The 26,881-nt window shown below is 38.4% G+C and overlaps 3 protein-coding genes across 3 annotated transcripts; 1 reads left to right on the top strand and 2 right to left on the bottom strand.

Annotated features, from left to right (window-relative positions):
- Positions 1-1,420: 1,420 nt before the first annotated feature.
- zgc:56699 (uncharacterized protein LOC405758 homolog) lies at positions 1,421-8,020 on the bottom strand. The gene is made up of 7 exons (XM_051949875.1): positions 7,322-8,020; positions 4,174-4,246; positions 3,967-4,070; positions 2,431-2,557; positions 2,263-2,340; positions 1,932-1,989; positions 1,421-1,824 (listed from the first exon to the last, which is right to left on the bottom strand). Exons 2-7 carry the CDS (start codon positions 4,208-4,210, stop codon positions 1,752-1,754), a joined length of 477 nt encoding a protein of 158 aa, XP_051805835.1. The 5' UTR covers positions 4,211-4,246; positions 7,322-8,020; the 3' UTR covers positions 1,421-1,751.
- Positions 6,668-15,714, top strand: letmd1 (LETM1 domain containing 1). The gene is made up of 9 exons (XM_022206375.2): positions 6,668-6,821; positions 7,146-7,300; positions 9,134-9,249; positions 11,163-11,245; positions 11,353-11,539; positions 12,893-12,994; positions 13,110-13,262; positions 13,483-13,579; positions 14,335-15,714. The coding sequence occupies exons 1-9, from the start codon at positions 6,706-6,708 to the stop codon at positions 14,409-14,411; spliced, it is 1,086 nt and encodes a 361-aa protein (XP_022062067.1). The 5' UTR covers positions 6,668-6,705; the 3' UTR covers positions 14,412-15,714.
- Positions 15,715-15,754: 40 nt separating this feature from the next.
- cd63 (CD63 molecule) lies at positions 15,755-22,560 on the bottom strand. The gene is given in 8 exon segments (XM_051949874.1): positions 15,755-16,594; positions 17,360-17,443; positions 18,255-18,398; positions 18,594-18,692; positions 18,777-18,851; positions 18,970-19,158; positions 22,481-22,527; positions 22,530-22,560. Coding segments are annotated over 8 exon segments (720 nt in total). The 5' UTR covers positions 22,546-22,560; the 3' UTR covers positions 15,755-16,528.
- Positions 22,561-26,881: the final 4,321 nt, after the last annotated feature.

A 26,881-nucleotide genomic window follows, 5' to 3' on the forward strand; every position in this document is an offset into this window, starting at 1 on the left:
ATGTCATTCTGTGAAGGGCCAATGAACCAGCTCATGTACAGGACTACTCTGGAAAACAGTCTTCTTCCATCAGCTGAAAAACTCTTCCCTGCCTCCACTGACTGGATTTTCCAACAACACAATGGCCCTTGCTACACGCCAAGGTCAGTTAAAGTCTGGATGGAGAACCAGAACATTGGAACCATGCCTTGACCTGCTCAATCACCAGATCTAAATCCTAATTGAAAACCTGTGGAAAATCATCAAACGCAAAATGGAGAACCACAAGCCCAAAAACAAAGAAAATTTCTTTGAATTTGTGCTACAGGAATGCGCTGCTGTGACAGAACAAAGTCAGAAGCTGGGGGAGAAAGTTAAACACCCAGAGAAAGACCATGTAGGCACAAAGAGGACATGCAAGCTCTGCACACAAAGGTCTCAGCTTTCGAGGAAGATCAAACCTGATGCATTTGTTGCCTGCAGAGATCTCATGATAGTCTTTTTAGTCTATATTTACTATGAAGCTCTTATTTCTTGCAGCAAGTCAGTGATCCATCAGTATGAGAATATTCCAGTTTGCTCAAGTTTTCTAACATCGGGTTTCCCTCAGCTTAATTTTAGAGGAAAAAAACCCTTACACTTCATACTTCTAGACAGAGGCACCTTTAAGACGGTTAAATTTGAATCAGAAACAGGTCGAAATACATTTAGAGCTTCTATAACCAGAACTGTTGTCATGAAATATATGCGAATGAAGAGCAAATCAAGAAAATACTATTTTCAAATAGTTTTGACCTACTGCAAATGCAAACCACTGCTTACACACTGACCTATCACTATTAACATAACTCCCCAATAATGCAATCCATAAAGTGTATAATACTATGAAGTAGGCCTTTGTACAGCCATGTTACTATTGATGCTCTAACATTCAGTTAATAACACATCTGCACTTTTTCCTACAACTTGTAGATGTTGGACTTTCACTTGTACAAGTTTCCAATGCCTTTAAGTAATCAGTGTTATTATGAAGTCTGGTCTAAACTGAATGTATTTTTACTCTACTTCTCTGCATATTTATTCACTTGATTTTAATTTTGTTTTTCCTAATTTACTGTATACTTTATCTCTTACATGCAAATAGTTTGCAATCTTTTGTGTTTAGTTGCTTTAGTCAATTTTAATTATGCTAAAAAAACTGTCAACTTGTCTGTAATGTTTTTGATGTAATTTCTATTTCATGTTTAACTTCATTCAATGTTTTTTTTTACATTTTGCCTGTAAAACATTTTGAATAACTCCTGTGTATGATAAGGTTTTATAGAAATGAACTTGCCTGCTTGTAATGAAGTACTTTGGAGTCAGTGTGGTGTAATTACCTTCACATTCTGATCCCAAATCACACCCATACTGGCAGCAATTTCAAACCATGCACATTAAAGCGTGTGGAAACGTTTATTATTCATTTTTAGCTACGCAAAACAACTTGAGATGAACATGTTTACTGCAACAAGCACTCTGTTTTGGTAACGAAGAATGCAAGACAACAGAACACAGAAAACAATGAGGCCGCTTGAGTGTGCATATTTTGCGCAACAAAACCTTCCGCAACCAGTGACTTAAAATTAGCTCCCAACAACTTAGAACAGCATTGGAAATTAAAAAGCTTATTAATACAAAAATAAGTATCCATACATGCAATCATACAACAGGCCTACATTGAGCTTCAGTCTGGATCTGCAGGAAACACAAGGAAACACAAATTAGGTATTTTAATTCGGCCATGGGAGGGTGTTGGGGGCTCTGAAACTTGGACCAAGGTTGTTAGTGGGCCTCGTCTCTTGACTGCAGAGGGAGGAAAAAAAACAAAAAAAACCATTTCACTTATTTTTTATGATTTCGAAGGGAAATCACATAAAAATAAGTGCTGACAGCTGAGGTAGACTACTTACATTCGATCCAAGAGCGTGTTGACACCCCACACAAATGGAGCTGCAAACTCGTCGGCCTCTGCAAAACATCTGCTCTGTTATTTTTACAGACACTGTACTGAAAATAAACGGGTTCCACACGTTCCAAGATAATGTGAGAATATCTTAATCTCACGACCCAATTGTTACTCTAAGGGAATAGTTGTGCAGCAGGAGATTGATTCCTTTCCATAAAGACCAGAACAGAAACAGAGGAAAGCAACACCTACTTGTCTGCACCTTAAACAGTTGTGCTTGTTGAATCTGTGCAAAAACAAAGTTTAAAACATGAATTTGTGGTTGTCAGTCTTACCTTTGTCCCAATCCTCAGTCGCAATCGGGTTTACCCAGGTACTGACTGGAACGTGCCAATTTCCATTTGTGCTTCCAGCTGTAGAAAGAATTATTTCTTTCAAACACTGCAAAACGCACAAGTCTGAATCTGCAGTTGAAGATGGAGACAATCAAATGATAATCTCACCCTCCTCAGTGTAAACACACACTCGGTTCTCACAGGTCTCAGTGTGGTGCGCCAGCTCATGCTTGTGGACCAGATGGCGAGCATTATAAGGACAGGTCTTTAGCTCTTTGGCCAGTTTTGGGTGATTCTACATCAGTGAGGGATGAGGATAACAGTTAAACACACATCTTAAAACAGCACTGAGTCATTCCCCAAGGTGTTATGAAGCGGGTAAAGATCCTCTATCAAAGAGTGAGTGGTGGCTACCGTTCTGCCCTGCAACATCTGTAGGTAGTAAAACATCTGTAGTTTGTGGAGTCTGAGCTTTTTGTCCTGTACTGTTACCTCCTGTGTTGCATATGTCGATAAATGATTCAGTTAATACGGCCTCTATGCAGGGCTCCAGACTGCAACCATAATGGTTGCATTTGTGACCATTTTGGGAGTGTGCCAGTTAAAATTTCAAGCGGTGACAATGTGCAACTGCATGACGATCACAAAGCTGTATTTGCGTCGCTCTAACTGGCACAGGCAGATGACGTGTTTACCACAGTGGTGGAAAGTAGTACTTTTAAAACTTCAGTGTACTGTGGTATTTACGCTTAAAAATGTGGTTTTCTCATGAAATGTGGAGTGCCACATACGCTGTTCACAGAAAAGAGTGCATGCAAAAAAAAGAATCACTCTTTCATCTTGGACAAATCTGGCACTGCAATGCCCTAGTATAACTCTTCTCAAAGTAATTTTTGGTCACACACCTGTCTGAGCAGCAGCTACCACAGCCTTTACAAAGAGAATTTAGGAAATTCTGGAAAATTAAAGTGTCTATCGGTAAGAAAATGTTCAGCAAGTGATGTGTTTTACCTGTGACAAGGTGGGCGGTTCGACCAAATGAAGAAGTTGGTTGCACCAGTGCTACCAGTGAAAAAGTTAGTTTGGTTCTCTGCTATGTCTTTTTCTTTTCTGTCATTTATGTTGTTTTAACTTTGTTATACTACACTAAAGATGTGTTTGAGTTCCCATTACTTCTAGGAGTGGTTGTACCGTTACCATAGATGTACACGCCTTCATTTGGCGGTGCAAATGAGCCAACACTGAGCAAAAACTTCCCAGACTGCTTGGGACTCAGAGGGTAAAAAGAGAGGTAACAGTTGTCAATACGACACGGTTACTGCCACACACATAAAGTCAAAATCAGACCTGCCTAACACCCTGTTGAAGGTTATAATTTTCAGGGTTTGTTCAAATTGTTCAAGAGGTGCGATTCAATTTCATCAGATCATTCTGGAGGATGTTGAACATAACGGATTACACTGAGATATTTCTAATATTTACTCTACCCTCACTGATGTGCTCTGGTGAAACATTAACATAAAAAATTAGAACGGAGGCTACTAGGATTGTTTGTACACCAGGTGTGCCGATAGTGATGGGAACTTAGTGTATATACTGGCACAAATGCCACTGTGAGAAAAAAAAATTCTTAGCTAAGCTACACATGACACATAATACTACAATCTAATACAGATGTTAGTTGCAAACAAGCATTTGACTCACCTTTCTGCACTTTAGAAGGTGGTAGGGAAAGCGGCAGGCTCGGATTTGATGGTTTTTGTCATAAGGACATTGTACAAGCTTGTCAGGATCCCACTTTACCCCATCTTTAAAAATGAGAAAAGAACAAATGTATACATTTCAATAATAAATATTTTAATAAGTAATAATTTCATCTGTTCATAATTTTAAATAAGAAGTTTAATGTACCATCTTTCTCTGCCTGGTGAGCTGCCTCTGTTGCCATGTGTAGCAATTTATTGTGTAAAACCCAACTGCTCAACTGGGAAGAAATACAACTCAGGTTAGCATGGAATGTAAAAAATAATAAAAAGATGCACATGTACAAATGTCAGGTTGTTCTGGTGACGCATTCAAGTGCTCCACAACAATTACAATCTCTGACTTATTAGCTGGACTCAGTCAAACACTGCAGGTAACCCAACAGGTGTGCCACATTCCTGTAAATGAGCCAAGTGTTTTTAGTTTACTGGTTTAGGGGTGTGTCTAATATTGTACAAAACACATGTGAAAATAGCTAATTCAAGTCAGATTTGAGCGAAAAATAGGATCACGGAGTCTTCTTGGTAGCAGATAAGATGTGAGTTATATAATGTTTGAAGTTTTGACACAATGGCTTTGGGAACTTTTCATGAACCAAAGTTTTTGGTGTGCTGTTGCTTGACAGTGAAGAAAAAGACGCCATCTATGGTTATTTCTAATGGCTTTAGTCGCAGTTCAAAGTTGCTCAGCCACACATTGGCATGTTTCACTCATCCCAAGCTCACGTTTTACTCCAACTTTTACCGTTCAAACATTAAGTAAATACATTCACATGAAATTAAGCTGGGTGTAATTATTGTACAACACAAACTTCCTCGATAGCTACGGCAATAAATCTAATATCAAGAAACCAAACATCACACTGAGAGCGCTTTGTCCGTTCGCCAAGTTTGCTAGCAAAGACGTTAGCAAGTTAAACTGTCTTTTATAGTACCTGGAAGAACGAGGCACAAGCCCAAGCGTGTTTAAAGACGTGAGCATTAATTTTTTTTTTTTTACCAGGTTTACAGTAACTGCTTAAAATACAGCGTAAAAATATGTAATGTTACCCAGAAAAATAATGTTTTATGCACCGTACCGCGCGCCTGACTCCGTCTCCTGCTCAACTGTCGAACGGAAGATGACCTCTTGGCCCCGCCCCCTCCCGTTTTAATTGCGCCTGAAGTCACGCGACACAAAACGATTAACTTAAATTAAAATGTGTGAAAAATAAATGACACATGAAATTGTGAGACCTCTATCTCATCACCATGATAAATAGTTTCCTTACAAACCTGTTGTATATGTGTATGTATTTCACCCCCCCTTGTGGATTATCCATAGACTGTATAATACTTTATCATACAGTCAGCTGAAGTCGCATTTTGCCCATTTTCAAAATGGCTACTCTCATGAGCCCATCCAAACACTTCTTTTCATAAAAATCTTGATGAAGTTCAACATTTGAAATAAAATGTTTGAATTAAAGTACAGACATATTTGCAACAAAATGCACTAAAATCTTCAAAAGTTCAAGAGGCCACTACAGAGAACATCCATATAATATAATAATATAATATAATCAAAATTATATTACTATGAATTGTTGCTATTGAAATGTTAATAGGTAAGCAATACTGTAATGCAGTAGTTGGTTGCAGTAAAGCAAATATCAACAACTTTGTATAGTGGTGGCTAACTTAAGTCTTTTCATATTGTCTATTTGTCATCAAGTGGATGGCAACAAGAAGCAAATTGATCACAAAGAGACATGAAATGACCAGAAAGACAGTAAAACTAACAACATAACAGGAACACAGAGACTCAGAATGATGACAAACAGACACAAAATGACCACAGTGACTAACATGGACCAAAACAAGCTAAATTTGACAACAGAAATACACAGAAGGATCACAAAGACTCAAACTAAAGTCACCAAAGAGAGACACAAAATGAAAAAAGCAAAGAGAGTGAAATCAACAATAAAACTAGATACAGATTCAGAAAACTTTATTTGTTCCCAGGGGGCAATTAAAAAGGCACATAGAGCAGTCAGTGCAAGAATGACATTTATAAGAGATAGGGGATAAATATATGTACATACTAATAATAAGAATAAAAATTAAAAAGAGAGAAATAAGAGAAAAGTTGCTTAATAACATACTAGTGCAAAACTACACAAAAGGATCACAAGGATTTAAATTAACTACAAAGAGACATTAAATTGATTTAAAAAATCAACAACAAAAACACATGACAGGCCATGAGAACTCAAATTGACTTAAATGAGACAGAAAGGACTACAAATGACCCCACAGAGAAATAGACTACAAAGACAATCCATCTGGGTACCTGGCTCCTATGAAGAGTGTCTTTGCCCAGAGACACATTAGTTTCACATTCCTTCCAAGAAATTTAAACCTTGGTTGGGCTTTTCTGTGTAAATGAAGATTTACACTAGAACATAACCATGTGCAAATATAGTAGTACTAATCACATGGATATGTCTTCTATTGGCAATAGCTCCAAATATTCAACATAAATTCTATGAAATTTTAACATTTTGGCATTTGAAGGTCATTTTCTGTTTGAAAATGAACCGAAATACGTCTGCAGCTTTCAGTGCATTACAGTAACTGAGCGCCTTCTGGTGTTGCCGTATATTAGCACCATTACGGTAGCGGCGCTGTGTCCAACATGGCGCTGTCCTGTTCTAGTCTGTGTAGCAGGTTGTCTTTGATCCGACTGTGTGGACTCAGGACAAACAGAATAACTCATGGACTCTATTCTCCCTACCTGTCACGTCAGTCCAGGTACGTCTGGCAGCATTTAGAGTTCAGAAGTTCAGGATCTGTCACTTTGTTCAACTCACTGAGTCTGTTGGACGTCTGCTAAGCTAGCTGTCTGTCCTAAACGTTTGATGAGGACCGTTTAAATATACCACAAAAATGCTGATGTTCACTTTACATTTCAACGATTTCACTTTTCCGACATTCTCATAAGTAAATCACACACCAGAAATAAACTAGAGCCACTGTATTTTTGCTTGAATATGAATGTCTTCCGTGAGGGCGTTCCGATGGACTGATGAATTGCATTTTATTGCATCACATATTATCGTGTCTTCTGCTTCACAGGTTGCCTCTGTGCAGACACTACACATCATCCAAAGTCAGACGAGGTATCGGTCGATATGTCGCCACCAGGCTCCAGTGGGCGAATGAAAAATATGAAGGCTTTCTCAAAAGGCGATTTCCTCGCTTCTTTCTGCTCTACCACACGTTTGTGGAAGGTAAAGTCTCCGATCACTCACCTCTGAGCGCTTCAAAACTCTGCTCTGATGTAGAGTACATTTACTGTGAAGTGATCAGTGGTTGGTGTTCCTGGTTAGGATCACACACACACACACACACACACACACACACACACACACACACACACACGTACTGTTTTGTGTTGCACATAGAAACATTGAATACACCATAGCAAGTACAGTGATGATCAACAGGGACATGAAAATCCACATTTCTCATTGTCCATGTACTTGTCATATCCTGAATGTGATCAGAAGAACTGTGATACCAATGTGCCCTGTCTGATCTGAGACTGACTTTTACGCTCAGTAGCCATTCTATTCTCTACATGTACACAGTTTAATGCAACTAAATACTGCAGCTCTGCTTTAAATTCTGTCTCCACACAGTTCATAGAGTTCAGATTTGGGGTGACTGTGTCAGATATGTGCATATTCTGATATAGGTTTATCACTGAGGCCACTGGTAGCATTTGATGTTCAGAGCTGCCTTATAGTTGCGCAAAAAAAGTCTGGTATAATTCAGAGTTTGTTCTGTAAAGAGGAATTTCAGGCATCCTCTTGATGAGGTCTTAGCCAGTGTTGAGGGTGTTTGTTTTTTGAAATAGAAGACAAACTACTTCTCTCCTTTTAAGCTGTTTATTTTCTAAATATCAGTGTCTCAAAAGAATCTTGTACATGGGCCTTCTCTGCTTTGAACAGCCTCCCAGAAAAGGATAAAGTCTGATATGAACAGGACATTTTATACAGCATGGTGAAATGTGATTGGTTATAAAACACAAACATATCATTCAAATATTGAAATGTGATTGGCTAAAGGTGGGGATAAACCGTGGTTTAGACTCAGTTCTCCCATTTGTTGGTGACAGATATGTCCATATCTCTTGGCACACGATTCATCCAATCCCCAGGGGCCACACCCTGTAAAAAGATACCCTCCTGCAAACTTTTTCTGGCTTTCTACCAGTTTGTATTATTCCTTTGTTAGTTGAGATGTGATGCAACCATTAGTGGTATCTCATAGGGGGATGCAAGTGTTCCTCAGGGAGGATTATTATGGTTTTTTTCCCTCAAACAACCTTGAGCTAGCAGTTTCAGTAAAATTAATTGTTACATTATAAGAAAGCAGGAATGTGGTGGATATCAAAGCCAAAAGTCTATCTTTGTTAGTGTGTGCATGTGCAGAAGATGAAACATTTTTTGTAAGCGGCTGTAACTTTCCAGCCTGACCTGTCTGCGTCCATCAGAGCTTTGAGTTAGAGCTTAACTTCATCTGTTCCCTTTTAAAGGTCAAACACAACTCATGGATTCATAGCACATTAAATGGTTATTATTATCAATATTATAACACTCATATGTAATATCAATTTCAGCGTTCAGCTAGCAGTACCTTAAAAAATAAATCCTAACACCAGCACCAAACTTATAAGAACTGAGAAAACATCAAATTGACTGATAATGCTAACTGTCACTTGCAGTCACACCCATATTCTGAGCGATGAAAAAATATGTTGTTTTTGTTGACTCTTAAAGGGAGATTTCTGCAAGTGTTAATGTACAGTCACTTTTTATTTCATTATCTGGAAGACATGAAAAATATGAACAGTAACAGTGAAATATGCAAACGTTGGACATCCAAAAACATACAAGTACAAGTAAATATTTAAGCATTTTGTGTCGCCTCACCCTGTACAAAAGCTCAGATGTTTCCCACTTAAGCCCAGGTCACCTCATGTTGGTAGAGTTGGTAGTGCTGCGTTGGACTGAACAAGCACTGTTTTAACCAGTGTTCTTTTTACTGACTCATTCCAGGGTTCAAACTACTATATCGAGATGCCAAAGATGTGAGGAGGATTAAAGCCAAAATGCTGTCTGATGGGGTGAAGTTCCAGGATTTGCCCTACAGGGAGATGGAGAAACTCAGACGGGTGGGCCTCTTAACTAAATGATTCTCACTCTACTTAAACTCATATAAACAGCAGAGCTCTTGAAACATGTTAGAAGAGGGAGGTAACTCTCTCTAGTTTCATTCATGTCTGCATTTTTAATGCTTCTTTTCAGAAATCAGAACCTCCGCCCTGTTCATTTTTAAGAAACCACTGTCATTCAAAATACTGTCATATTTACGACCGCAGAGTGAGTTAAAAAGCTCTGAATAGTTGGCTTCTTTAAGACAAAGAGAAATGACTGGGCGGATAGACTTGTTTATTGTTGTTCTGCCGCCGTAGCAGTCTGTCATGGTGAAGAAGAAGCTGAGCCTTGAAGCAAAGCTCTCAGTTTACCAGTTGATTTACATTTCTATACGTCCTTCCTTCTCTCTTGTGTTCTGGGCTGTGACAGTTATTGAATAAGATCATGAACACAGGCTGCCGAACTGAGTTTCCTCCTCAGGGTCTGTGGACAATCTGGGACACGGTGGGGAGCTCAGAGATTAGGAGGGAGCTACTACGTTTCCCAAGTGAAAGAAGGGGGTTCGGCCATTTGACGAGGATGTCAACATGACTAGGCAGGCATTCTGGGCATGTCTGGCAGATCCAGATTATGCTGGAGGGATCATGTTTCCCTCCTGGCCTGGAAATACCCTTGGGATGCCTCAGGAGGAGCTGCAGAATGTGGCCAACAGCTGGGACACTGTTGTTTCGGCTGCTGTCTCCCTAAGTAGCAGTGGATGGTGGCATAATAAAGTTGTAACTTTTCCTCAGATACTCTGGGCAGGTATTATGAACAATCTTTTTACATCAGTCACTTAATCCATCAGTCGATTTGTGACATAATGACGTCACTTTAAAGGAGAAAAGCACCATCTCTGTTATGTACGCTGCAGTGAACATCTAACCTCTTCCCACCGAAACAAACCGGGTGCTAGTTCTGCTTTGGAACCGGTTTGATAGAGGAGACAGAAAAAAAGAGAATTGTATGTTGAAGTGATGAAGATTTAAGTGAACCTGCTCAAAAGAAGTTTTCTTAGTTAACCCTCCTGTTGTCTTAATTTACGGGCACCAAAAAATATCGTTTCCTTGTCTGACAAAAATCCAAAAATTCAGCAAAAAAAATTCCCCAAATATCTGAACAATTGCAAAACCTTTAGGAAGAAAATTCCAATAATTCCTTAAAAGTTTCCCTTAATTTTTTTTAAATCCCCCAAATTTGGCAAGAGAATTCCTGTAAATATGTTCAAAAAAAGAGTAAAAATCTTCCAAAAAAATCCTAAAAATATCTTAAGTGATAACATATATATCAATAAAACTTCTAATATTTTCTTTAAGAACATTTACAGAAAAATCAACCAAAATACGGCGAAATTTGCTGGATTTTGGTTGATTTTTCTGTAAATGTTCTTAAGAAACATTTTTAATATTTCTTTTTTTTCCACCAAAAAATGTTCAAAGATTTCCCGAAAATGTGGTCACCAGAAGTTTCACTCTGAAAACAGATGTTTTCCCCCCGCATTTTCAAACTTTATAACAGGTCAATTTTGACGCGCAGGACGACACGAGGGCTAAACAAATATGAGGAATAGACACTTGAAAAGAATTGGCTGTCATGTTCACTGTGCTCTTTTTTTCACCATCAAGTTCACTGCGTTATATTGGTGTTTGGAACTGCTACACGTATTTCATAGCATATTTTAAATGTCAGGTTTAGCACAATCCACTCTCATGAATCACTGTATATTTGTTTATCATTGGTTGAATCAGATTAAGTACAGTTACATTTGTCAGTAGGGAATGCTCTTCTGGGTGCCCAGCATTTCCATTCAGTACATTGTCTATTTTTCACTCGAGCACTGTACTGTTTGTTATTTCACATTATCTTCACTTTCTTGACATGTGTTTCACAGTTTCGCAGAGACATGATCAAGGCCATTCCCCTGGTGGTGATATCTGTCCCTCCCTTTGCCAACTACCTGGTTTTTGTCTTAATGTGAGTGCCTTTTTGAAGTAACCACCTTTTTATTTCAGTTGGCTTCCTTTTGAGTCGTGTTCAGTTTCCATCACTCATCATGACTCTCCTCTCCGCTTCACCTCCAGGTACTTTTTCCCTCGTCAGCTCCTGATTCCTCATTTCTGGACTCCCAGGCAGCAGGTGGAGTTTCGGGGAATCTACCACTCGCTCAGGGCTCGGCACCACTGGCCGGTGCTCAGAGGACTCAAAGACACGAGCCGTCAGGTCAGCAACGCGCAGCTGCAGGGTTGCCTGGCGGGGCTGTGTGCTAAAGTGAGTAAATGCATCAGAAATCCTTGGCAACGAAAAATGATTAGTAAAAAAGTAGCAGAGCAGAAGAAAAATAGGTTGCAAGGTCACGCATTTTTTCTTCCCAAATAATGGTCATTCTGCAGAAATGTTACTAAATCCAACAGACTGCTGATTTACATATTTTTCAGTGTTTGCATTCGTACGTGACATAACATTGTACTTACATTTTCTAATGATTCTTGGTCCATTTTAAAATATATTTTTTCCCCTTTAATTTTTTAGACATAGTATTTGGAAGCTATGATTCTGTGCTTCTGCGTATGATGCTTGGTGACTTAATGAATCGTAGCAACTGATGTTTCCTCGCAAATGATTTACACATCATTCCAGTTCTTAAAAGAACAGAAACGTCCTCTAGTAAGAAGGATATTTCCTTACTAATCTGACATTGTAGAAATCAGTATTATTGCTGTTTTAATGCCTCAAGACTTTAGACGCAAACCGTACAAATCTACACTCACTAACTTCAATCCGTTATTCCATTAAAGTGGAATAAGTTTCTGGCAGAGGTCAATGCAGTACTCACATCCTTTACTACATTGATAGATACTTTATTAATCCTGAGGGAAATTCAAGTGTTCAGCAGCTTACATACAATGTCATATATAACAAAAAGACAGGACAGGCAGGTTAGTAGCAGTAACATTAAAGGTTAGTATATACTCTGAAAAGCTTGTACAATATTATAAAAAACACACTTCTAATTTTAAATTCTATAGAAATATTGAATGTAATTATAATTCAATGTACAATATTTACACATTTCAAGGCACTACGGTACTTTTACTTTTAGCTAAAGTAAAAGTACTAAAACCACAGGAAAAACACTCCACTCCAAGTACAAGACTTAATTCAAAACCTCAAGTGAAAGTATGTGTGTATTTAACAGAAAAATTTACTTTTGGTGTTAAAAGTGAAAGTGGTCATTGTGCAGTAAAATGGTCTCTGTTGGTGTTTGATTATCAGTGATGCTTTGGATTTATATAATTTCTCCGTTAACGTAGATGTTGCATTTTACTGCTGCAGACATTTAGCTCATTTTCACTGCTTTTCTTGTGAACGTCCATTTTCCTGCCAATTCCAGAGGGTTAATTAATTCCTTTTTTAGCTTAAGAAGTAGAATATTCTGAACCCTACAGAGGACCCTTCACTTTAACGCAACTTCAGAGATATGCTGTTTTCACTGCAATGAAGAGTAACTAGTCAGCAAAGCTGGCAGCCTCTGAGATGTAGTTGAATATCGGTCAAAAGCTGCATAAAACTGGAGTAAATGTACTTGGTTACATTCTATTACTGCTTTCTGTGTGTTATCAGGTGCAAAGTGGAGCAACCCCGAAAGTGTCTGAAATCCTTGCAGTCCGTAGACTGTTCTCTGGACCCCCTCTGGGTATGAGGAGGATGAGCGTCGATCACATGGTCAGTAGAACTCTTCACATTCAGCACAAATCACACGCCCCTCGCTCAGCTCACATGAAGGGCAAAAGGCTCAGTGGTGCAGCAAATCAACTTTGTGCTTCTGTGTGTGCTTTAGAGACACATCAGCTCCCTGCTCCTCCTGACGCCTCGCCTTCCCGGTTTCCTGATCAGTCGACGGCTGAACAACCACGCCCTGGAGCTGCTCCAGCTGGACCGGGCCCTCGCCAGGCTGGGCCCCCACCAGCTGAGCGACGCTGAGCTCAGGCAGGTTAGTCACTCTGCATTTTTAGCAGCCCAAATAATTCTACATGGCAGTCATTGTGCATTCCTGCAATATTAATAATGTAAGGATACATATTAAGGTTTTCATTGGAGATAATCCACTTCTTGCTCCTCTTTTTCAGGCGTGTTATTGGCAAATAGCTGTACGTGTTTGCTGTTCATTCCATTTGCTATTCTTGCTTTATTTATTTAGGCTTTATTTTCAGGCTTGTTATGTCAGGGGGCTCAATTCTGACGTTCTCGGCGTTAACCAGTGTCGTGAGTGGTTGTCGCAGTGGCTTCAGGTGTCCTCCTCATTGAAAGGTATTTCCATGCAGGTGTCCCGCACAGTATATTTGTAATGATGACATCAGAATCAGCTTTTATTGTTCAAGTGCGTTTACACAGATAAGGAATTTGACTTAAAGTACTTCCATAAAAACCCCATTTTCAACATTTTTGAGAAACCTTTGAACATTTTTTGGTCGAAAAAAAGAAATGTTAAAATGTTTCTTAAGAACATTCACATAAAAATCAACCAAAATCAATCAACTCTCAATTCGCATTGACAAATAGTTTTGCTACAATAAAACCCCCATACTGAACAGCCTCCTGAGAGTTTAATCCCTCCTTGTAATGTAATGTCTCCTTAAACTTTAAAAACACTCTTCACCATTTTTTTATTGCCAACAAAAGGCAAAAAAAGACTTTTAAAGGAGATAAAGAATTCTTGCCGCACCTTTCTGCTAAATGCAGCTGAAACGGGTGCTTAGCTGAGCACACAGCTTAATTCAGAGCCTTTTATTATGCAAACAGACCAACATTTCAACACTCACATGAAGAAAACGGTTGTGTTGAAACATTAGTCAGCTTGCACAATTAAGCGGCTTTAAATTAAGCAGTGAGTTCAAGCCCCGTTTTTGTACCCTGAAAATTATTCTAAAATTCCTAAAACTAAAAAAAATGATCCTTTTGAAGACTTTTGTAGATACTTTCTAACTGTTGCAGTATTTCTCAAACCTTTCTCTAATCACGTGCTGTCTAACATTTAATGCCGTCTTCCTCTTTTCTTTTTGCAGACTCAGAGGTGTCACTGCTCTTGCACAGCATCGTATTTCTTGCTGCAAACTACCCGAATGTTCTCAGCCGCCACTGACAGGAAGCCTGAAGCAATCTGCTAGTGTGATTATGGTCTGTTTCGTGCACTGGACAGCACAACTTCCTAAGAGCTGTCAACATCTCCTTTTTGAAAGAACAAACATTTTAAAAAAACTGTTCTCGGCAAGATTGTTAGATTTAAGAAAATAAAAACTGTCTGAATATCTGCGCTTATTCGAAGCAACAATTACCACAAAAAAGAAGCCCCTATGCATTTGTAGCTGGTAGAATTTGAATTGGAAAAAAATAAGACAAATCAGTTGTGTTTTTATTAGAGACATTTGTGCTCTTCTTGTGCAATTTGGACTCTCAGGAGGGAGTTTGATTATTTGTGATACACTTAATTGTGATGTTGCTGCATTTCAAACATGTTAACACTTTAATGTCTCCTGCTGATGTCTGAGCAAACATCACACGGCTGCAAGAAGCTAAGAAACAAAGAGGATATTGTTGAAACAAACTTCAGCACATCATTGTTAACCTTTTGCTTGAGGAACTGTTCAGACACATTCCATTCAGAAAATGACAAGCTTATAGCTTTTATGTGGGCATGTTAAATGTTCTTACATGTTCACATCTGTACTGTATTTTCTCATGCCATTACCTCACTTTGTGCTCTGCTTTTACTTTTTTTTATTATTTTTTTTACTTTGACCAATGCTGGTCATGACTAAGTTAGAGGCAAAAAGGGCTTTTGTGAAGTTTGTCAGAACAGGAATAACTGGTTGACATCAGAAAGCAGAAGATTACATGAAAGCACCTTTTTAGAGGGAATATCTTCATGTTTCCTAAAGAGATTAAGCGGATAAAAGCCCAGTGATGACTGGGCTGCAGAGACATTCAGACTTGTGTGGTGGTGAGACGAATACGATCCTCATGAACCTTTATTGTTGCAGCAGCAAGGTTTCTGACAAGACTTGTGGTGGCACTTTACTTCATTGTTTACTTTGTTTTCATGCTTTGGAGGTGTAAAATGACAATTTATCCTGCTAAGGCTGCACTTCAGAACACAGTTTCTTTTAAGCCTTTTCACCTATTTCTGGGTCACAGTTAAAGAGGAACTGCACCCCCCTGTGCTGTTGACTGGTGTAAAGTGTAAAATTGAACATGCCATTTGCTTCCTGTGCCTTTCATGAGGACTGGCACAATGCCTTTGAAATATAAGTTGCAAAAGTTCTGTTCTGTTTATGAATCTTTTTTTTTTTATAAATTATTTGGTAAAGTTTTGAATGTTGTGTTGACATGCCAATATTATCTACATTTACCATGAAACTGTGTCTGAAATAAATACCTTACTGGTGCATTCATTTCCCCTGTTTCTCTGTACAGAAAACTCAGATATAATTTAAAGTCTTTATTAAAAACAGAAACTGCAAACCAGCAAAAACATAAAAACTCAACACCAAAACAGTTTTAAAGTGTGGAACAGAACAAGCACAAAAACAGATGTCAGAATTCCCTGCAGTCAGATTCACTGGATCTACACTGAGAGTATAAGCCTGCCGTTTCCTTCATGCATTAACTGTTTTTAAAATCGCCTTTGCTCTGGGAAACAAAAACCTTGAAGATAGCAACCGCCTTCTTGAAAAGTTGCTGAAGGTTTGGACTGTGTAGGAAGGAGCCCAACACAGTGCTCACCTTCCTGTCTGCAAATGTTCCAACAAAATTATTCCCCTGTTGCTATTTTGCAGTAGCTGCATGCTGGGCTTAGCACCGCCCACGTAAATTGTGATTGCTTTAAAGAACTACATATGAGCCAGAGCGTTTTCTCAACCTATAGCAGAATAGTGAATGTGCAGTCAGACCATTCTCCACAGCATTAACACAGTGCTGGAGATAGGTCTGACTATTTGAAATGAAATTTCCCATAACCAAGAACATACAGGCGCTAACAGCTCGCTGAACATAAATATTGTCTTCTATTTTCCATTTCTATGCAATTCCAGGATTAAAGCAGAGATAATAACCTATGAAAGAACAGTCTAAAATCAGTAAATGGGAAAAATATATTGTTCTGTGCGTTGTATGGGAAATATAAGATGAACATATTACAAGACTCCAAATAAACCTCCCTGGAAGTGTGACCTGAACAGTCAACTCCTACTCAGGCGTGAATCACATGACTTCGTAGCCGCTGCGGATGCCTCTCATCAAGCAGCAGGCAAACACGATGCCCATTATCTGAAAGGAGAGATTACTGGCATCAGGGTTTCTGCGATACAACTTCACATTTGTTTTTACATGAACTGCTCTTAACCGACACAAATTTTAAAAAAGAAATAAAATTCATATCCTGTAACACTTCTCAAAAGCTAAGAAAGCTTTAAAAAACAGGAGCAAGATGAAACCACCAGACAGCAAAATGCAACACAACGGACGATATTTTAAAAGTAACTATCCATACAAATTAACACTCAAGGGGTCTGCGAAATTTTACAGGCTTGATGAAAATTAATTGTTAAAAATTCCGATAAAAGGATTTTCTGTGAGCCTTCAATGGGTCGTTGCCTTTGGTAGGAGACATTCTTCAGACCTCAGCATTCAAATGACAAGATGTACCAAAAACAAAGATTGGATCTGAACGCAAATAAAAGACTGCAAAGACGATCAGGTGCAGCTCGTAACAGCTGGTTAAAATCAGGGATAAGCATTCTTCAGGGAGACCTATGACACTGGTTGGGCAGGATAAAGAATCTTACTTTAGTTGATGCTTTCTGTGAAAATGCAAGTTGACCTCAAGACCAGCTCTGTTTCTTGCAGGCTGCTGTCTGTGTGGTGCACAATAAATCTAGTGGACTGACGATCAACAGCCCTCATCTGTTTTTGGTCTTCTCAAATGTGTTATGAATATTTGGTGTTACAGTAATTCAGAGTGTGTGATAGTCAGAATAGAGATTCACCACAAAGTGTTTTCTAATGCAACTTTTGCCTACAGATGTTGCTTACCTGCAGGAAGGCAATAACAAGAGCTGCAATGATCACCCACAGGAGGTTTTTCTGCAGGAATTCTTCCATAATGTGACGACAACCCTTATGTGAAAACAGAAACAATTAGCCATCGATCTGAACATTTCCTTGGCTGATATTTTCTTTGGGAGATTGGTTGCCTCAAGGTAAAACATTTACTTCAATTCAATTCTTGGTTTTTATTTCTTCTTCGTTATTGTTTGACAACTTCAGACCCCAACGCATGTGTGAAAATAACAAGCAAATTTTGCACTTTCTTCCTGCAAATATTTCTCAAGTAACATCTAATATATTTTTAGAGCCCCAAATTACAAAGTTGAATTAAGTTTTTTAGAGTCTGTACAGTATATGGCATCCCTGACAGTCTTGTATTTAAACCCTAAATGCAGTGTAGTATCGAGGGGGGCAACTTTCCCCAGTGTCACTACATTAAAGTCTGGTGTTCAATGATGATGGCAAAATGCAGAAATTGTGATTAGGCATTATTATGAAGCCAATAAAGAAGTATCTCATGCTTTATGTGTTGGACTTTACATAAGCACATACTCCTTCTCTGTTTGTCATAAAGAAACTCAGAAACAAACAGCCTTTATAGTTTGGGGCTGGTTATACCCCAGAGAGGTGTTAGACCAAGTTCAGACCAGTTTCCCTACTGGACCTCCCATGTATGCGTCTGTTTGAAAGGGAGCTACATTATTTCACCTGTTCAGTCATGTTCTTGCGTAATATTCCCATTACATTCAGCTCCTGTTTGATCTCAGTTAACTATGTGTCTTTAGCTTGGGAGATGGTTGACATTTTCCAGCAGTAAGGTGATAGGACAGGAACATAACTTGTTCACCGATTATGCGAGCGTCAAGCATTGGTCGCTTACATCCGTGTACACTTTGGCGGCGTCCATCATGGCTCCTACTCCACAGTCTGCAGTGACATTTTTGCAGCATGAGTCGGGCACTGTGTCTCCATCAGGGGCAAAGTTTCTCCAGTCAGCAGAGCTGTTCACACCACAGCATTTCATCTGGAAACATGAATGAGTCAAATGGAAAACACTTATGAGATTTGCCATGTAGAAGTAAAAGGATATAACTTGTGTCAACAGATGGTGCAAAGAATAATGTGATGTAAAGCAGGACCAGCCAACAGGATACAGCAATGTTATGGGAAGGCGTTGTCAGACTAAGTAAACAGAATGGGCAGTTTACACTGAACTTACTTCCTCCTGCAGCTCATCCACAGCTCGTCTGAATTGATCTGTTCCATTTTTGTAATTGGTAATCATTTCAGTGAGGCTGTCCTGGACGATAGCGGAGACCTACAAGAGAGACACAACAAGGCAGCTAAAGTTAAACCACGTCCTTTTGCTGGGTCTTATATAATACGCCAATTCTATACTCACCTTCTTTCTGTAGACATAACCAGTGATTGCTGCTGCAATCTCAACAATGCTGATCAGTGACAGAAGGACGGCAAACTGGGGAAAACAGAAATTAAGTAAGCAACTTATTCACTAATCTAGCAATATCTATTAATTTGTACTACAGAGGTACACATAGCAAAACCTTTTTGTTATTTGTGGTTGTATTAATTACCGTGGTGACCATGCAGTAGCTTTCTTGCCAGGCTCCGCAGCAGCCAAAGAAGGCGATGAAGAAAATCACCACACCGATGCTGATGACCACAATGGGAGCTCCTGAGGTCGCTGCATCTTTGATCACGAAGGTCTTGTGCAGAGACACCTGAACCAGGATTCCCACAACAATCAATGCCAGGCCACACAACTGCAGGAAAAGGAGGAGAGAGAGGTTAGCCGAGTGTGGAATTAATAGGATAATTCTGTTCTTTTCATGGTAATAGAGGTGGTGTTTTTGGTCTGAGCCTAAAGGTGAATTGTGTGTCTTATTACATGATACTTCTATGGACGAGAAGAAAGGCTTAAGACATGCATTTTTAGTAAGGGAAATTCTAATATGTACTGCAGTGTTAATACTTGTACTCACTACTTTGATGTATTTGACTACAACCTGAATTCATGTGGTCCAGAGGGTAATCTCAGATTTTTGATCTCAAATATATATATATTTTTTCTTTCTCCTGTTTATTGCAGGTTAAAAAATTCAGATTAAAAAAATGTAAATGTCCAGGTTTGACGATATGTCTAAGCAAAATGAGTAAGCATGTATGCTAAACAGACAAAGGGAAGTGGAAACTGTCTTCAGTTCCTGAATGCTGATAGATAATAAACCTCAATAACCATGTGTCACTGTTCTGGGTGGGGCGACTAGAGATGTTTATTCTACCTTTCACAAACACTGTGTGGTTGAAACTGTGTGACCATGATCAGCTGGGATGCACTACTTCTTAAGTAAATATCAGAGAATTGCACCCCCATTTATTTTATGGTATTTACCTGAATTTCCCCTAAATTAATAAAGTATCTTTATCTTAATCAAAGAGTGTCCAGCCCAGTCCAAATGTGAATACAAACTGTAAGGGGATTTACTCTGACGTCCGATTAAAATTCAAAAACTAGAGCAGACACAATCAGATAAAATAATCTGCAGCTATTCTGATAAACGATTTGACTTCGTCATTTTCAAGCAAAAAAGACTTTATCTGGTTGCAATTTCCCATTTGTGAAGATATTCTGCATTGTAATGGTGTATCTGGTATCTTCTGATGTGTTAGAGGGCAAGTAATTCCATTAATAAAAATATCCTTTAAGGTAAATCTATGAAAGTAAATGTAATCATTAGTTTCAGTCTTTACAACCACTTAACTTGGCTGTGACTCCACGAGGACTGAACAACTATTTAACCTCTACAGGACATTAAACAGTCCTTCATGGGCAAACTGATTGCAGCATAGGCACCTAATATCAAACTTAAGTTTAAATTCCCACAAGAAAAAAAACTCATCTCAGCTGAACAATCAGGGCTGTAAAAATAAAACAATAAAGTGAAACTGGCTCTTTTCACTTAGTGTTATGCTGAGCACAACATACTGATAAACAGAGCTACATCAGCTAATGAATGACCACCCCAATCTTTAAAATGTCAGCAAAATCCCCCCCAAAATATCATTGTATTTATAATTTCTCACGGGCCAAGTTGACTTCCTAAACACAGACTGCAACAAGTATATTGGTCAGTAGAAAAGTAAAACTATTTTTTTGACAATTAAGTGATCTTTTGAGTCATTTTTAAAGCAGAAATATCCAAACATTTGTTGGTTTTATTTCCACAGATGTTTTGTGGTTTTGCATTAAAATGTATATATGTACTATTAGGATAAACTTCATTAACTTTCTGTTTATATATTAAAAAACTAATCGTTTCAGCTCTACTGATAACAGAAGTAGCTTAAAATTATTTTTATCACTCTTACTATACATACAAACAAGCATACCATGACAGAACGTAGCAGCAGATAAGCATAAATCAATCATTAGCTTAGAATACAAATTCTGTCCCAAGTCACTAGTAACTCCTTATTCTGCATTTAATCTGTTGAACAGATGACTGTTACTGTGTCAGTATGAAAACCTGCTACCTACGTAGCCTGAATAGTCGTCTAATCCATTACAGCCTCCTCTGTTATGTGATCCATGTTAAGCTGTGGCTGCTGTTGAAGACCTCACCTTGTTGGCACCACCAATGTAAATATTTGAGCCCCGAGTCAAACAGATAGCTAATAGTTGACATAGGAAAACATGAAGGAATGAACAGCACAGGCAAACAGAGCCAAGAACACATAAATTACAGAACAGATAAAAGATGAATATAAAAACAAAATTGTGTCTAAACAATGAACCCTATTTTAAAAATTACACAATGGCGCACACACTAGCCTCCACCTATGGATGCTTTCACAACAGGAGTTTTGGATCAATAAACACTTACATCTGCCTAAAAAATCTACCTGACAGTGTGCCCTGTGAACTGTATATATAATAAAGTCAGATTTACTGGTTTTTAATAGGAAGGGATCAAAATAAAGTGTTACCATTAATAATTAAATACCAACTACAAATAACTGCAGTCATAAAATGTGCAGTGAGTGGAGAGAATAAATACTGGGCTAAAAACTTGAAGTCCATTAATTCCATTGTTGACAGTTGTAAAAATCACAAAAGTAGTTTGCAACACAGTATAATACCTGTCAACAACCCATCAGTGGATGTTAGTGTATAACACATAATGAATAACAACATAGTAATCATATATGGTTGCTGACAAATGCTGTATATAAATAAACATGTAAAATGACCTCATTTTTCTACATTCAAGTGTGCTACTAACCCTTTGCACGTCAATGAATGTCTAAATCAAGGGATAGAACACGTGACCAATACAGTGGTTGCTCATTCTTTTACTTCCTCTTGTCCTTGTACATATTACTGTCAGAGTTCAGTGCTCAACTTGCAAATGTTTTAAAGCTTAAAGTGGCGTCTGTGTGTTCGCGCTTTACATAACCCAATGAAAACCACGTTGATTTGACAAGTCAGCATGATCCTCGTTACCCACTTTGCAAATCCGGTCATATAGCAGTTCACGATTCCATTCTTTTACCACCCCTTCACGCTAGAAACCTCAAAACCAAACAATGAATAAACTGCCAACCTGTACAAGTCACGGAAACACTAGTCAGGAACAGCATGCTGATTAACACCATTATATGAGTCAGTCTGGAAATAGCTCCCACGGAAGACTAAATCAACATTGTTGGGTTCCGAGTAGGTTAGTGACTATGTGTCATCAGCTGCTTTACAGATGATGCTGCATGATATTGTTATAGCCATTAACAAAGGCATTTCTCATGCTCAAAGTCACAGGGCTGGCAAAGACAACAAATGTCACAAATCAAGCTGAGCAGTGAAAACATCTGAGACTGCCAAAAAAGATAGGCTGACTTTTCTTATAACAGAACCCACACTAAACAACACAATCTGCGGCCTTTTCCTTTCTGCTCCCTGAATGCTTTCATTCTGGCCACCTCAGTATGTCATCACTACTCAGTAGATTACTTTGGGTGCTTTCCACATCCATGCTGGTGCCTTTTTGTTTAGCAAACATTTAAAGACCAGGTCTGCTGCCTACTCACCCAGAAAATGAAGTTGAAAAAGAACAGTAGAACTTGGACACATCGATGCCCCCTTCTACAGCCATGGTTGATGAGAATCAGTTTCCTGGATTTGAAAAAGAGGGTCAAACAAGATTGTTTTTGTTTTTGTTTTTTTTAAAAACCCCCAAACATTTCATTCCCATTTCAAGGCTGAATCATATGAACATTACTCAGCTGTAATAATGAGCAGCAGGACAGAGGAAAATCTGACTCTTTACAACAGGAAACTGTTCATGCTAGCTTTGGTTATAAAGGGCCTTACGACACTTAAATTTCACGACAAACAGAACAGTGAACTACACATTTTCCCACTAACTGTTCGACTGAATGCGTTTTACAGTTTCAGGCGGTGGCACGGATGCATAAACTAGTGATAAATCAAAGATTAAAAGGCCGTAAAACGGAGAAGTCGTCTGACAAATTCAATAATGTTAGGTAAGGTTAGAGGATAAGAACTGCGTAGAACTGTACAATTTATACTGAAGTGATTAAAGAAGATGTTTTGAGGAACAAACGGATCCCATTGGTTTCGTTTCGGACCGTTAATCACCGCTAGCAACAATACCAGCTTTGTCTCAGGCCAAATTAGCGTCTATCAACCGCCGCGACCCACATTATTAAATTTGTTAGTTTGACAACTAAGTTAAATCTTACATAATCACAAACAATTAAACAGTTTTAAGTTTAACAACTGTTTAAAAACCGAATTATCTTCATTTTGACGAGATTTTTTGTGTGCGTGTAAAGTACGACGGAGCTGTTAATCGATCAGTTTGGAAAAAATAATAAATTAACAGACGGAAAACAGTTGGCATAACGCGAATAAAGTTATTTTGGCAGTGTTTTTCTACCTACCGGTGTGAAGAAGTCCTTAAATCTTGCGACAATGGAAGAAAACGGCGATGTGTCGAAGTTTGAGACTAACTTCAATCGTTTATAATCACTCCTCCTTCTGCTGCTCCTCTTTTCTCCTCCCATCGACCTCAACTTTACTTGTTGCCTTCAGGACTCCTCGTTAAACACACTACCCGTACCTATCGTATTACTGTAATAATTGGTGGTTACGGTCAGGTGATCCTTCGGTGTGAGAACAAGAAGCAGTTCTGACTATTGTATAGTTGCAGTGAGGTTAAGGCAAAGGGAACTAATACTGAGCAAGAAAGGGTTCGGTTGTTTTCTCTACGGTTTTCTATATAGAAACCCTTTTTTCCCCAATTTTTCAATTGGCCCCCTAAATAAATCTTTTGCCAGTTGCCTGATACTAAAATAATACAGCTAAACTATTTTGTAAAATTTCTTTAAAAAAAAGAAATGTTGTATTCCTATAGTTTTTTTTATTAAACTATTCTTCAAATTCAGATCAACCACTTCGTTAATCAATGAATTTAGTTTAACTCAGTGTACAGTAGATCAGGATAGATAGTATGTGGTTTCAGTGTCAACTTGTGTCAGCTGCAACTTTGTCCAGAAATTCAAGTACCACGTTCTAATAAATCAGTTGAAAAGCAATAATAAGAACAAATTTAGAGTTGTCAAATAGTGGGATAAAACAACTTTGGTGATTTTTCTTTTGTATGGTAATAAAATTCAATCCAGATTCTCCTGAATCGCTGGATAAATGGTCATATTGACTAAAACAATAACATTATGATAAAATTTACATGTCCCTTTAAAAGTTATATCAGTGTTGCTTTATGAAGGATACACACGTGGACAAAATTGTTGGTACCCCTCAGTTAAAGAAGGAAAACCCACACTTCTCACTGAAATCACTTGAAACTCACAAAAGTAACAATAAATAAAAATTTATTGAAAATTAAATAATCAAAATCAGCCATCACTTTGAATTGTTGATTAACATAATTATTTAAAAAAACAAACTAATGAAATAGGGCTGGACAAAAATGATGGTACCCATAACTTAATATTTTGTTGCACAACCTTTGAGGCAATCACTGCAATTAAACGATTTCTGTATTTGTCAATGAGCGTTCTGCAGCGGTCAACAGGTATTTTGGCCCACTCCTCATGAGCAAACAGCTCCAGTTGTCTCAGGTTTGATGGGTGTCTTCTCCAAATGGCATGTTTCAGCTCCTTCCACATATGTTCAATGGGATTCAGATCTGGGCTCATAGAAGGCCACTTTAGAATAGTCCAACGCTTTTCTCTCAGCCATTCTTGGGTGTTTTTGGCTGTGTGTTTGGATCGTTGTCCTGTTGGAAGACCCATGACCTGCGACTGAGACCAAGCTTTCTGACACTAGGCAGCACATTTCTCTCCAGAATGCCTTGATAGTCTTCAGATTTCATCGTACCTTGCACACTTTCAAGACACCCTGTGCCAGATGCAGCAAAGCAGCCCCAAAACATTACAGAGCCTCCTCCATGTTTCACCGTAGGGACAGTGTTCTTTTCTTCGTATGCTTGGTTTTTGAGTCTATGAACATAGAGTTGATGTGCCTTACCAAAAAGCTCCAGTTTGTCTCATCTGTCCAAAGGACATTCTCCCAGAAGCTTTGTGGCTTGTCAACATGCATTTTTGCAAATTCCAGTCTGGCTTTTTTATGAGTTTTTTTCAGCAGTGGTGTCCTCCTTGGTCGTCTCCCATGAAGTCCACTTTGGCTCAAACAACGACGAATGGTGCGATCTGACACTGATGTACCTTGACCTTGGAGTTCACCTTTAATTTCTTTGGAGGTTGCTCTGGGCTCTTTGGATACAATTCCAACGATCCGTCTCTTCAATTTGTCATCAATTTTCCTCTTGCGGCCACGTCCAGGGAGGTTGGCTACTGTCCCGTGGGTCTTGAACTTCTGAATAATATGAGCCACTGTTGTCACAGGAACTTCAAGCTGTTTAGAGATGGTCTTATAGCCTTTACCTTTAAGATGTTTGTCTATAATTTTTTTCGGATGTCCTGGGACAATTCTCTCCTTCGCTTTCTGTTGTCCATGTTCAGTGTGGTACACACCTTTTCACCAAACAGCAGGGTGACGACTTGTCTCCCTTTAAATAGGCAGACTGACTGATTATGAGTTTGGAAACACCTGTGATGTCAATTAAATGACACACCTGAGTTAATCATGTCACTCTGGTCAAATAGTTTTCAATCTTTTATAGAGGTACCATCATTTTTGTCCAGGCCTGTTTCATTAGTTTGTTTTTTTAAATAATTATGTTAATCAACAATTCAAAAGTGATGGCTGATTTTGATTATTTAATTTTCAATAAATTTTATTTATTGTTACTTTTGTGAGTTTCAAGTGATTTCAGTGAGAATTGTGGGTTTTTCCTTCTTTAACTGAGGGGTACCAACAATTTTGTCCACGTGTGTACCTCATTAGCAAGTGGTAGTTTTGCACTACAAGATCACTACAAGATCTAAGGGTAGTAAAGAGGTGATGTGTCAAGAATCTAGTATCAAGACCTTTCATTTAGCTTTTGCTCACATTGTATGTACACACAGATGGGGCCATGTTAGCCCCATTAGTATGGCCAGTTATCCTACAGAACACAACTATTTTGTTTTTGGATGTTTAAACAAATAATGAATCTGACATGTAAAGTCTTCTTTGTGCACCTACTCAAAGTGACAGTACATCAGGTTATTTACATCTATTCCCACTAACATTCAATCATGTCTTAAAAAGAACATCTTTTAACAGTCATTCAAATAATGTTGCTTGTGTTCGGATATGACACACGGTGCCAAAGGTTTGTGTGTAAGAAACCATGTTTCTCATCAGTTTCCTCTTTTACACATTGAGAAACATCCTTCAGCTGCTGAATAACTGCCTCCTTGAGCAATATTTTCTTAGAATTCAAATGACAGTGTGACCAGTGGTGTAAAGTTAAAGACTGCATTTATATTACTTCATATTTCCAATCTGCTAAATTTCAGAGGGTTTTATTATGCTCTCTACTCCACTACATTTATCTGACAGCTTCAGTTATTTTTAAGACAAAGATTGTACAAAATAGATAATATAATAAGTCGTTAAAATATAGCACATAGGTAAAGATTGAACCGGTGGTTTCCAATGTTTTGGGCTTCCGGTGTTTTACGAAAGGCAATAGACAGTATTTTAGATGTCTGTGAGTTGTTAACAGCTCCACCAAATAGTGATTTTGTCCATTCTAAACTTCTAACATGGTTTCATTTAAATAAATGTTTAAATTATCTTGTATGTCAACAGAAAGTTGAGAGAAATAATCTAAAAATTGAAAACAGATTGGTGTAACAGAACATAGACATTGGAACGTCTTTGGTATCACATAAACTCTCAGATGTATATACTGTCAGAGGGACAAAACCAGTACTTTGACTTTCATACTTGAACCACATTTTGTTGCTCATTTACTTTTATTCAAGAGGGATTTT

The sequence above is a fragment of the Acanthochromis polyacanthus genome, chromosome 6 (genome assembly GCF_021347895.1).
Source record: "Acanthochromis polyacanthus isolate Apoly-LR-REF ecotype Palm Island chromosome 6, KAUST_Apoly_ChrSc, whole genome shotgun sequence".
Taxonomy (NCBI): domain Eukaryota; kingdom Metazoa; phylum Chordata; class Actinopteri; family Pomacentridae; genus Acanthochromis; species Acanthochromis polyacanthus.